This window comes from Primulina huaijiensis, chromosome 4 (genome assembly GCF_012295235.1).
Source record: "Primulina huaijiensis isolate GDHJ02 chromosome 4, ASM1229523v2, whole genome shotgun sequence".
NCBI lineage: Eukaryota > Viridiplantae > Streptophyta > Magnoliopsida > Lamiales > Gesneriaceae > Primulina > Primulina huaijiensis.
In genome coordinates, this window is record NC_133309.1 from 2746769 (window position 1) to 2760226 (window position 13458).

The 13458-nt window shown below is 36.1% G+C and overlaps 2 protein-coding genes across 2 annotated transcripts; one reads left to right on the forward strand and one right to left on the reverse strand.

Annotated features, from left to right (window-relative positions):
• The first annotated feature begins 450 nt into the window (after positions 1-450).
• LOC140975211 (E3 ubiquitin-protein ligase CIP8-like) lies at positions 451-1948 on the forward strand. Its single transcript, XM_073438797.1, has one exon. It carries the CDS (start codon positions 555-557, stop codon positions 1653-1655), a length of 1101 nt encoding a protein of 366 aa, XP_073294898.1. The 5' UTR covers positions 451-554; the 3' UTR covers positions 1656-1948.
• Positions 1949-2481: 533 nt separating this feature from the next.
• On the reverse strand, positions 2482-10280 carry LOC140975213 (synaptotagmin-2-like). The gene is made up of 6 exons (XM_073438798.1): positions 10065-10280; positions 6916-7926; positions 5908-6459; positions 4364-5830; positions 3856-4102; positions 2482-3707 (listed from the first exon to the last, which is right to left on the reverse strand). Exons 4-6 carry the CDS (start codon positions 4399-4401, stop codon positions 3438-3440), a joined length of 555 nt encoding a protein of 184 aa, XP_073294899.1. The 5' UTR covers positions 4402-5830; positions 5908-6459; positions 6916-7926; positions 10065-10280; the 3' UTR covers positions 2482-3437.
• Between the last annotated feature and the right edge of the window lie 3178 nt (positions 10281-13458).

A 13458-nucleotide genomic window follows, 5' to 3' on the forward strand; every position in this document is an offset into this window, starting at 1 on the left:
TCGTTATTGACAAAAATATATTTCAACAAATTAAATTTTTGTTAACAATTTTTTTATGAACAAATTAAATTTGTGTTAACAATTTTTTTATGAAATAAAAGAGGACTAAATTTGATAAACCTATTTACGATCCAGATCATGATATTAAAATTAGTTACTCTGTGTATCTTGTTGGAACATACTGTTATTGAACATACAGTTAAAAATAAAAATTTACGGTAAAGAATAAAATCTCAAACTCAAAAAATATATTAAACTACACAACTTATAAAATTTTTCTCTACTTCATTGTGAATTTTTTTCATAAATTGAGAGATCTATTTATAAAATTTTTTGGATCATTTTTTTACGAAAAAAGTTGTATTTTTTTATTCAAAATAAAATAATAAAAAGTCAGTCAAGCTAGGAAAAAAATGACCCGCACCCAAAACTGAGTTGTATAAAATAAAATAAAATAAAAAAGAAAAGGGAGAAGATCAAATCACGATACTGATAGCCCACCCGTCTTACTCCGCTCACCATTTTCGTATTTTCAGGAAAAAGAATTGTTCGCCATGGCTGAGATCTCACCGGATCGATCTCCAGCCCAAACACAGTCAACTTCGGGCCCGGAGTATTGGTGCTACAGCTGTGACAAGAGGGTTTCAGTCGAGACACTCGCCGATCTTAACGATGTCGTCTGCTCCGAGTGCAAGAACGGGTTCGTCGAACCCATCTCCGCTGCCGCCTCCGGAACTTCTTCGCACGACGCACGCGCCGATTCCCAGCAGGTTCTTCGCTCCAATTACGGTGACGAGTTCTTACGGATGCTTCGGCTCATAACCCTGGCCGCGCGTGAGGAGGACGCGCCGCCCCCTCCCCAGCCCCGATCGGATCCGGACTGGTGGGCTGAGGGCAACGGAGATGAAGACGACAACGAGGATGACCGATCGGTCATAGTCCAGGAGGACGGTGATGATGCTCGTGACCTTGAGCAGCGCGAGATCGAGAATGGAGATGGATCCGACGGTGAGGATGAAGGTGAGGGAAGTGAGGTTGGCGAGTTGCTTGGTGAGGAAAATGATGAAGGGCAGATGAGCAGAAGGCAGCGGGATGTACTGAGGCTAAGACTTAGAAACTTTGCCACTCGAGCTGCTAGCAGACGCAACAGGATTCTTGATTGGGCGGATATTTTGATGGGCCTCGAAGACCATTCGATTGATCTTCGATTACAGATTCCGGAATTCGATACATATGTTGGGAACCCAGGAGATTATGTGGATGCTGCGGGCTACGAAGCCCTACTGCAGAATTTAGCAGAGAATGACGGTGGAGGGAAAGGTGGGGCGCCACCGGCTGCGAAGGCAGCTGTGGAGGGATTGGGGAGTTGGGTAATTGATGAAAAAGGGAAGGAATTGGAGTGTTCTATTTGCAAAGATATGGTGAATGTGGGCGAAATCGCCAAGAAATTGCCTTGTGGGCATGGGTATCATGGTGACTGTATTGTTCCCTGGCTGGGGTCGCGGAATTCGTGTCCCGTGTGTCGGTTTGAGCTGCCTACGGATGACCCCGAGTACGAAGAGGAGAGGAGGAAGAGAGTGGTCATGGCGGGCTTATCGGCAGCGCCCTCCAGTTCTTCTGGGAGTAGTGGTAGCAGTAGTTTTTGCTGTGATTGATTGGACATGGTACGCAATGAATTTGTATTCTTTATTGCTGTTCCATTGGTTAAACTGTAGGTTTGTTTCAATGCTGGGCTTTGGAGATATTTGATTTGGAACTTGTTTTCATATTAGTACTCGTCCCAAATACATTAAATTGCCCCTCCTTACTCTCAACTAAATTCCTGGTTCGTCTCTGTGTGTGGGGACTGAATCTTTGTTGTTATTTGGTTTCTCATGTGTAAATAATAATCCGAATTTGAAATTTCAGAATCAGTATTATGTGATATAATTGCTATTGTTCTGTTCTACCTTTTGGTGGTGTTTCTCATCATGTTAGGAAATATGTATCGATTACCTGTATTATCTTGAAGTTGCCATATGCTATACGGATACAAATTTAAAGGTTGAAGTGACACTAGCATGAACTAATGCATATTGCATAGTGATTTCTAAACAATGGGAATGCTTACTAAAAAAGACTTGTGAAGAGTTTCTAGAGGTATGTATATTCAGGGGTGTTTATTGAATCATGGACTTGCATTTGTCATTTGATTTGAAACAATATCCGGAATATGAGGTAGCAGGATGATCAGGGTCATGCAGGATAGGTTCAGGCAGTCCTTAGACAGATGTTAGGACGGCCAAAGTAACGATGCTATAATTTAGGATTTCGGCATTATGCTCTTGGGAAATCTAGGGAAATCTCGGTGGACTGGATAATTCAAAAACTATATATATTTGTTAGTAAAGTTGGAAGCTTTTGACAGAATAAATGTGTTCGTGTTTTGAGATTGAGATTGCTAGGTAGCATGTCGATACAGGCAACTGTACATGAACTTCCTTTTTTGTAAACTAATGCTAGGAGTGAATCAATTTCTAACCTAGCATTTTCCACCCAATGAAAAACTGCAATAGAAACAAATTAATATACCTAGAGTTAAAAATATTCCTTGCTGCTCAATTCTTAGTTCTTTACATCCACCAAATTATTGTTCACAAAACCTATATTGAAGTTCTCCATTGCATCTCAATCTGAATCCTTCTGTTCTCTGAGTCGATAAAATGGCATCTCTCATTGATTCGCTTGTTGATGACGTCTGATAGGTATATATCCACTAACCCATAGGTCCTAAGGCAAAAAAAATCAATATTGGTTAGTTGAGTAGATTTGCCTTCAGACTTCAGTGATATAAGTATTATTATCATAAATAGTTGGACGACAAGAATATCCGTTCCGATTGTACTCCGGACAAATCTCGCAGAGGGGCGACTACCCTGTCACATGAGAAATTCTTGGAATTTGTGTGTGAATTTTCTAAAATTTGCAAGTCTACCCCGTCATTCCACTTTCCCCGTCCCCAGATTCAGTCTTACTCTTCTTTTGAATTCCAGGATCTGCCCTATTTGTTGTCCATTTGAAAATAAGTATGTTAATCTGCCTAAACAAAGGACAGATTTAATGCACGAGAAGCTAATTGATTATGAGAGCTCAATGTAATATATCTTGGGCTGTAGTATACCCATTCTTGTAGAAGTTCTAATCACTTCAACATGAATCTTGTCATTGGTGAGTGGTTCCTCTAGCGTGAACTGAAACTCTACCTCCATTCTCGGGTATCTGCTTTTCTTCAGTGTGCCAAATTCACAGCATAAATAATGACTAAGAATCGATAACTATGATCCTAACCTCCTGGCTCCAAACACGAGCCTTTGGATATAACATGGTTCATCATTAAGAAGGGGAAATTCTTTCATAGACTAAGAATGCCCGTGTCGTTGATTATCCTCCTTACGCATTCATAATATGACTAGCAAACCTCCTTCGTTTGGTGTTCCTTCCAGAGCCTTCTGCACTGCATTTGAGTCTTCAACATTGGTGGGCACCTCGTTATCTTTGAAAGGTTTGTATTTAGCTTCAATTACGATCTGTCCTCGTGATTTTTCATTCTGAGCATCATTTGGTTTCAGATTTTTAAGAAGAAGATCTAGTGTCAAAACCTTTGGCTCCTCTGGAGTCGAATCTTTTGATGGTATTACATTCAAGTCTATCTTGTCATGAGATCCAACCTAAACACATGCAATCAACTTGATAAACACACTTCTCTTCAATTGAGGCCCTCTATATGCCATAATGAAGATAGATATGCAACAAGTTGATTATTGCTGAATGATGTGACTTGTAGAAGGATTGTGAGGGAGTGACATGATCCAATACCTGTTCCCAGTCAAATGCTGAAAGATTTAAAACTCGAGCCTCAGGGTCCTTGACAGCAAAAGTGAATTCCTCGTTCCATTCAGGGTTCAAGTTTTTATGTTTCAGTGTTGTTTTCTCGGACGGAAGCTTATCGTCAGTGAGCTTTAGCTTCACACAAGGGTCAGATGCTCCTAAGAGGTCTTTCTTCTTGGACTTCATTGCTCTGAGACCCTTCACATTAAGTATTCCGACTGGTTTCGTCATGGCTCTGTCAGTTAGCAAGCAAACCCGAATCTGATTAGAAATCGTAGAGTTTCACATAGTCGAACACAAACACTTCGTTCTCACTTTCGATCTCTGATCTGAACTTCAAGTTTTTTAGGCAATAAATACATATTTGCAACCTGATCTTTGATCACTTCATGAAGCAGCACAAAATCATATGAAACGTATACCACAATGCCCCTTTATTTTGGAAAAAATCACCGAAGATCTTGAAAAAAATCTTGGAGAGGACAAATAACAATACCTGGACAAATATGTACGATCCAGGAATGGACATTGCATCTACACCAAGCAGCTTTACTCCAAAGTCCACATGAGGCTACAGGATTAGAATTTAAGCCAAAAACAATATATCATGAACTTGATTCGATTGTCCATAGCTCACTTCACATACATGAGCGTTGTACGTCCAAAACACGTGCAAATCTCTGCATCTCTTTTTACATGGTATTCGATATTTTTTTCCCGAGGATTAGCAGCAAGAAAGATGAACCAATCAGTACACACCTTCCCCATCTGAGAAACATGTATGTTTGCAAAACAAGGAAAGCTAGGAACCAGTGGCTTTAATCCTCGGAAAATACTTGCAAGTCAATAACCTGAAATGCCGGAAAAGGAAAATCGGATAACTGAGGCTGTCAATTGTTTATAAGAGACAATACCTGGACTGTAGCTTTGAACCAGAATGCTTTGGCTGCAACAAGGATGTTAGGATTAGCAGCCCACTTCAAGCCTAACTCCATGATAAGTTCTTTCCCTTCTGTGTTCTAAACTTGCATTCCTCAAGTTTCCAATTTTATTGTTTGATGGTAAGAAAAGAATTAACTTCTTGATCACGGTATGAATAATAAAATTTGGTCATATAGAAACCCTCAGATTGTTGACAGCCTCAAAACCCAATATACTATTTTCACGGATCATAACCGGACATGGTTGCTCGTCGCCCATGAATACGAAACTGTTCTTCAACGAATAAACTAGGCATGCATACATAATCGCACATTCAGGGCAGAGGGATGTTCATAGAGTCTCTACAATGTAATTTGGTCTAGACTTTCGAATTTTCATGTCATATTGAGACCAAATTAATCTGAGGTTGCATTTGGAGAGATGAATTTGAAAATCCAAGAATTTCGATTATAGTTTTATTGTTGGGAATGAAACAATAGATGCAATCTTAAATCCATGCATTACTTATTTATATATTAGATATACAAAGTAGAATGAATTTCAAATACCTTGAGTGAACTTGCTCTATTCTAATTAACATGAAACACTGTATAAATATGTGAGGGATTTATAATCTTGCTTATCTAAATCTACAAAATACATTTGAATATATTTCAAATCCATCGTAACGCAACCTAAACCTAAAGTAAAGTTGAGCCGGATTCATTAAGATTCGAACACGATATATTTCTTAAAGAGAACAAACTTTTTACCACTTAAACCGGCATACTTAAGGCCATAATCACGCCTATAAACTGAAAGAATTTTGTATAAAACCAATTTGATATTGCAAAAAATTATAACTAAACTACGTGCTTTTACAAAAGAGATGTGGACGAGTGAAAGTAGTGAAGCTAAACCTGGAAATGTCCGCGGAAGGGAGCCCAAAGTCCGTGCTTCAAAATCTACTGAACCGATCTTGTCTTGGAATTCGCTCTGCTATTATTGGTTCTGCTATTTTCTTTGCCATCTTACATGTTGCCTGAGGAACTTAGAATCTCAATATAACCCGTAAACGACGTCGAATTAAGCACATTATTATGCTAGAAGGTACCCTACCTAAAAAAGGCCACATATATTCTATGAATTTGTTGAGCCAATCAATCTGCAAGGGGATATATGCAGTTAGAAACTGTGAACCACAACCGGACATGAGCAAACTGAATGTAAAGTTAAATGTTTAACCGGTCGTAGTCTGGATTTTTTTATCCAAAGAGGTATTCTCTGGGAGCAGTAGTTGGAGGGTTTTAGAATCTAGTTCGGTTAGAGGCCGAATCTCGGGATCCTGCAGAGTGTTCATTTCGAACAAGCGAAAACCAAAGTTCATCCATGATAGAAAGAATACGTTACAGTGGCTATCACACGTCAAAACTGGAAAATGTTGACAAATTCACAACTACTAGACATAGTTTATCAGGCGCACATAGGCGTATTGGGTATGATAAAGCCGCCTAAGCGTGCGCATGGCACGCACAACACGAGGCATACGTTCACGTATCACCAACACTGACATGATAGTAGCTCTTCTCTGGCTTCTCTTCTAGAGTGTTTTGATTTCAATCATATGTCCCCACAAATTAATGGTCATCACCTTAGTTTCCTTGTGCAAAACTGTAAATGTAATAAATACACGATTCATGTATATGCAATGGTGAAAAAGAAAAGTGACCTTCACATCAGTTGGTTGAGACAGAACAAATAGACAGTATCCGATCACAAGCCCGAACCCGAAAGCACCCAATATCGTACTTATAATGCCTATCATCAACTTTCTTTCACAAAGAACACAGTGAAATTCAAGAACGGCATGAATTGATTGATTTATGATTAGTAGAAATGTTGGGACACAATTAGTTTTGGACGTTTGCAAATGTAGAGGTTTCGATGCTATCTTGAGGAAATCACTTCTTTGGGAAAAAAAGCCCCACAACAAAATTTCCACATCCAAAATCTCTAATCTTACAAAACATTCTTCTAGTTTCTATATGCTTCCATCAACTAAGAGTTTAACTACACCAACAATCAAATTAACTATCAAACTATGCTGAATTTAGATTCCGAGATAACCTTCCAAGCTTGAAAATTGTGTCATCTTTGCCCGTTGTTCAACTCAAATGACTGTGCTTCTGTTGTCTTAATGTTATAAGCTACACAATGTCTCTGAAAATGTAAAGAACTGAAGAGCAACACCTCCCTATCTGCTAAGCAACCAAAGGGAATTACTGCTGCACCGATGTCGCGAAACAAGTCCCTAAATCTGTGAGTGAGAGGTTCCAAATCAAAGCTAAGCAACATGGTCCACTGTCCAGTTTCTGGATTCAATTCCAAAAAACCTTGGAAAAACTTGTTGGATTAACAAATAATGGACAGATAATTGCCCATTGATAGAAAACTTTGCCTTCTATTTCCTAAGCGGGCAAAGGAAACCTGCAAATATTTTCAGTCTCTACATTCAATGTCAAAACAAAACTTGATGCAATCCAGTGTACAGGCTCAAGTAACCAGAGGTTCTTTGGTGTCAATATGCCTCTAAACTTTATCAACTCCAACAGTCAGTACCGCAATTTTCATCCTCGTGTCGTCACCAGACGTCTCGTCAAGAATCGCATGTACAACTTTATACACCATTGAAGCCTCAACAAACGTAAAATAAAGATAAAGATCACAGTCATCGTGTCTTTGATCGAAATGTGGAGGAAGGCCGGTCCGCTGGTTTGTTGATTGAATAAGAGTTCAATAACAAACCATTACAGCTAGTCCTTACTAGATCTTCAAACCTGTAGTCAAACTGACATATCTCCAAACTACCTCTTCGCATTTCCACATAAATAGAATTGTGAGGAAATTTCAGCTCCTGGATTAGAATTCCTTAAGTCCAACTGCGGAGATGGCGGTGGATGAAATCGGGTTACGAATCATGAGGTTCCATTCTCCGGAAACATGCCTCATCACATCATACAACACATCAGCTGGAAGGTGTAAAAGAATATCCAAAAGCAATTCTTGAAGAATATATCTCGTTTCTCTCTTACTTGCACAACTCTTGCAACAATGGTAGATGCCAGGGTTGATGCACACCTGTGTGGTTATCCAGAAGAATACACATAAAAATTCTCCACTTTTTTTCCCCACAAATTCAATGGCAAAAAAATCACTCCAAAAAATAATCATAGAGCTGGATACACATCCACACAAGTATAACAAACAATACGATGAAATTGAAAATTAGATAGAAAAGGAAAAGCTAAGCTTGATCGTTACCTCAGTTTGTTTCACTGGCATCATCACCCAAACTGTCGGGGGATAGTGCCCTTAAAAGATTGCGGATAAGATATATATTTTTATTTTATTAATCAAAGTGATATTTATTATTGAACATATTTGCATGAGCAAAATCCTAAATTTATCGGATGTAACCATAATTTTAGTATATATAAGAGTTATATACAAGAGGATTAAAATTATGGATAATAAACTTAAATTTAGTCCGCGATGAATTAATTAAAGTAGAGATCTTTAATTAAAGCGTCAGTAATGTGGCTCATGAACATTATGAATGTGACCGTCTTATCCGAATGGCCGATATTAGGACATCTAGATGGGAGCATTTATATATAATGTGATTATGTATGACGTGGGCTGATTTAATCAGTCATTTCTTAATAAATTTTGTTGTTACCATGAAGTTCAAATTAAATCATAAAGATGATCATATATGGACAAATCTTAATCTTGAAGTGATTATAAACTCCCGTTAGTTTCAATATGATTCTTAATTTGCTTGTTTAAAGTTTGCGATTGTGTATTTTAATACTTGCATTATATATTTATATTTGAAATAAATGGCTGAGAATATGAATTCACGGACATGGAATCCATTATTTCTTACGATAAGTAGAAAGACGATTCCCTCGTTTGTTAATTCTGGAACTGAGTTTTGGGCCCAACAAATTTATAAATTGAAACACTCACTAATAAATTAATGACAAATGAGAATAAGAAGTAATTGAAGAGGTAAACGGAAAATTCTTAGCTTCAGTCACAAATTGTCTATGGAAGATTAATCCATATGTAATTATTATATCAATGGACCACTCAATTTTGTAGAGTAAGATATTTCATAATGAAGAAGAGTGCAATTCCATATTTTTAGTGGAATAATTATGGAAATAATAAATTATATAAATTAATTAAAGAGTTTAATTATTATCCAATTTATTGTAGCCTCTAATTATGGGTCCAAGGTCCCTGATACGCATTTTCAAATTAATGTCAAGCTAGAAATGTAATTTAGGAATCAAATGTGAATATGGAAAAATTGTTTTCATAACTTGAAATGCTTGGAGATAAATATAATTAATTATGAAATATTAATTCTATTAAATTATAATAATGAGATAATTATAGATTTGGATTATTATGATAATATTAAAAAATTGTTGATAATATCTTTGATTTATTGTAATAAAATTTGATTTATTGTAATAAAATTTAGATATTATTTAATATCTAAGTTATAATCATATTCTAATTTATTTTGATAAGATCCTAGAAATACTATGACTTTTAAAAAGAGTTTTAAAAGACTTAAAATAATACAATTCAAACCAAATTAAATTTTGGCTCGATCCTAGATAAAGTAGCCGAAATTTTTGGAGTCCCAATTACATTAGGATTTGAACTTTTGGTTTGAATAATTATAAATGGGATCCTAGACGGTCTGTTTTTTTAAAAAAAATTTCTCTACTTTTTTCATGAGTTGAAAAATAGTAGAGAATTAAAAATAAAAACTTTGACTTCTATTATTTGCATTTTTGAGTGCCCGCACACTGCCGTCGATAGAAAGAATCCTACTGGAAGGCTGTGGTTTTTACGCAACTCGGATTCATTGAAAAATTGGAAGGAAAACTACAAGAGGTTAGTTTTCTAGTAAATAATTTTGTTTAAATTCATAATTAATTTTGTTATATTGCACTAGTATTGGTTTGTGTAAACGTTTTACATATTTGTCTAGTGAAGTTTTGTCACGAGGCATCACACAAGTATTCGTACTTGTGCATGATTGAAATATGGTGTTTATTTATTAAAGTTCACGAGTGTGTTAAAAAATTAATTTTCGGTGCATGTTGTGTGGTGGTATTGACAACACCCGAGCACAACACCAAATTCTGATATACTCATTATATTTATTTCCTGTACGTTTATGATCAACAGACCTTTCAAAAACCCTTGAAGCATCACTCTTGTCGACCAACATCTTTGAAACTTGGTCATCAACATTTCGACCTGCATCATCTTGATCAGCCTTTGAGGTCATTTTACAAGAATCCACAATCATATTATCAACAATCTTCTTGGGTTCCTTGTCAATTTAATTTTCTACTTTCATTTTCTCACTCTGTTTCCATATATCTTACCAATTCTATGCTACATTTCATCCTCAGAATCCTTCATATTTTCATGATCTTTTGGAACTTCCACCTCAAGATACACTGTGTAAGTCATTAAAATTTCCATCAACATTATGATTAACCTGTTTACCCTTAATATTTTTCCCACATTCTTGGAACTGCATTTACGTTTTAACATCTCAATCTCATAAGAATGTTCACTAACAATATTCTCCAAACTAGTGACATTAGTTTTCAGAATATTCTCATTCATTGTTAATGTTACTTGTAACAAATTGATCACCAATTCATCAACAAACTTTCAGAAAACTAGAATTATTTGCACAAAGCCTAAATTTGAATCACATTCACGTACCACTGTAATGCCTGGAGTGAATTTCACAAATTGTTGATTTAGTAATATGATATTACTAAATAATTAACGATTTTTTAAAGAATAAAATATGACATATTTTAGTCACATGAAGTCCAAATGATTTGAAATTTGGACATAACGTAGAAAACTGAAAGATATAGAAGTTTCATGTTTTGAGTTTTAAAAAAATTTGATCGTTTGACTGGTCCAAAGAGATATACCGATGTTAAAATGTGAAATATTATATATTATATTATTTTATTAATATAATATAATATAATATTAAAAAAACGAAAATGAAAACTTGAGGCAGTGGAATGGAATTGAAATTCAATTCCAATTCCACGAACAGAGAGGGAGAAGCAACAGATACGTGAAATAGAGGGAAGAAAAGAAAATACAGTTTTAAATTTTCTTTTCGATTTTGCGACTTATCGGTTTATCCAATCGACGAACCGACTTCAGTTCTGGGATCGTTGACACGAGGTCTTCGATTTGAGGTATAAATTTTATAGTTTTGGTTATGTTTGAAATTCGTCGATTTTTGGAATAAATCCGATAAATTGTTAAATCATACTGAAATTGAAGATTGTTGAATAGTGTATGATCTTAACGAAGTAGAGAAGATTATTGTGTTGTTGTTTTGAATTATTCCTAACTTATTATAATTAGGGATTTTAATCGTTGAATTGAAACTGGAGAGTCGTTTGTCAGTTGATATTAATTCTGATTATATATTTGGAGTCTACGAAGTATAGGCTACACGTTGATATAAAGTTTTTGTAATTTGACGGATGTTGTAAAATAGCTTATTATTTGAAGTTAATTAATTAGGGTGTATTTGATGGTAGTGTTGTGACTTAAATACATCGGAATATTAAATTGATGAACGATAAGAATTTATAATCGAGTTTTATATTTTGTTGAATTAATTGTTGTTGGGCTATTTGATGTTGTATATTGAGGCTGTTATGATTGTGTTGATACGGTGACGATTATCTGATAATTGTTGTTGAATTATTTAGATACGTCACAAGCATCGCGATCAAAGAAATAGCTAGATTTTATATATACTCGATTATCAGGTACGTGTTGACGTACGAGCATATATTGTTATTGTTTAGTATTGATGAATAATATTGCGTTGAACGATGATAAATCACTGGAATTGGGTGATTTGATATTATATATGTTGTCGTTTATTATTGTTGATGTTGTTGGCTGTCATTGTTGGGAGACGTCATGTTGATGTTGTTCGTTCAACGATATTGCTGTCGCCGGAGTTGGGGTGCGACGTATCGTTGATATTATTCGTTCGACGATATTGCTGTCGCGGGTTTTGGGGTGCGACGTATCGTCGATGTTGTTGTTCGTTCGACGATATTGCTGTCGCCGGAGTTGGGGTGTGACGTATCGTCGATGTTGTCGTTGCAGTAGTATGAGAGCGATGTTGATGTCGTGGATGGTTGGTGGCTTGATTGTCCAGAGACAGCAAAGGGAGTATTTCTGTTATCATTCCAGTTATATTTTATGTTGTTAATATAACTGTTATGTATTACGATGATGATTGTTGTGTATGCTCACCTTTTGGGGGCTGTTTCTGTTGGACAAGTTACAGGATTATGCCGTGAGACAGGATAGTGGTGAAGGACTAGATGTGTCTAGTCAAACAGTCCTGTAGATAACAGTAGATAGAGACAGTATAACTTATTGTCTTATTTGAGTTATATGTGTGTATTTATTATATTGTTTCTACTACACTGACGTAGATAGTGTGGTGATTACACTATTTTGTCGTATATGCATTATATTATTACGTCGTTGAAAAGAAAATTTTTATGCATATGACGTCACATGTTGTATGATTACGTGGCGAGATTTGGGGCGCCACAACCACACAGCTAGAAAAACAACTCCTCAACAAACAACCTATCCTCAAGTAATGTAACTGAAGGAACAAACTATCTTTAATGGAAAATTGTAATGATAAAATAGAAATAGGAACAACCTATTTTTTAGGACAATATTTCTTAAAATTAAAATAACAATTAATACCTTCGTCCTCGTAATTACATCAAAAATTCTTCGATAGAATCCACATTCGTGGAAATTTTACGCTTGGCCTAACGAAAAACATAGGGATATTTCCTAAAACTTTCCTGAATGGCAAACAAATGTACCTTCTCATAAAACCATGCTTACAATCACAGATTATTAGAATAAGTAATGAACAAGGCGTAAATGTCAGTGGATCAATGGATTAAAGACAATACATGCTAATTATCAAACTCATTAAACAACCATCTAGGTACGTTTTTCGTGTTGTTTCAATTCGCTCAACACCAATATGGGCAATGATTTGCTCGCAAAGGAATCGGTACACACCATCGCCCCAATGTATCTTTTTTTCTTTTGTGCTAGCTCAAGAAGTTTTAAACGAATTCTTGACCAGATACCTTGCTTACGTTACACCCAAAATACCCTAGGATATTTCTTGAAACATAAACCCTGTTTGTAGATGGGTTAATGCCTACTCTTGTTTTTAATTTCTCCCAATTTTGTTGGTAAACCTGAAATGGAGAAATTGTTTCATTAGCATCAACCTTAGATTTACCCTATCAGTATTAGGTCTAAGGTTGATCTTTCCCTCTTCAATCCCCGAGGTGAAGGGTTGACTTGAGGAATCGAGATATGGATCTCGATTCTCAATTTTTGTTTCAGCCGACTCATCTGGAGATGATCCCGACTTAACACTTGTGCTATGGGTATTTGAATCCCCTGCTCCGGGTATAGAGTCTTGTACTCGAAAACTCTCCATTTGGGAAACCTGTGGTGCCTTGGAGG

Excerpts from the sequence above, each read along its gene's own strand:
- LOC140975211 (XM_073438797.1), top strand. The coding sequence starts at position 555 with ATGGCTGAGATCTCACCGGATCGATCTCCAGCCCAAACACAGTCAACT.
- LOC140975213 (XM_073438798.1), bottom strand. The coding sequence starts at position 4,401 with ATGCAATGTCCATTCCTGGATCGTACATATTTGTCCAG. Across the intron at positions 4,103-4,363 it reads GATCGTACATATTTGTCCAG|AGCCATGACGAAACCAGTCG; the intron begins GTATTGTTATTT and ends GCTAACTGACAG. Across the intron at positions 3,708-3,855 it reads CAGCATTTGACTGGGAACAG|GTTGGATCTCATGACAAGAT; the intron begins GTATTGGATCAT and ends GCATGTGTTTAG.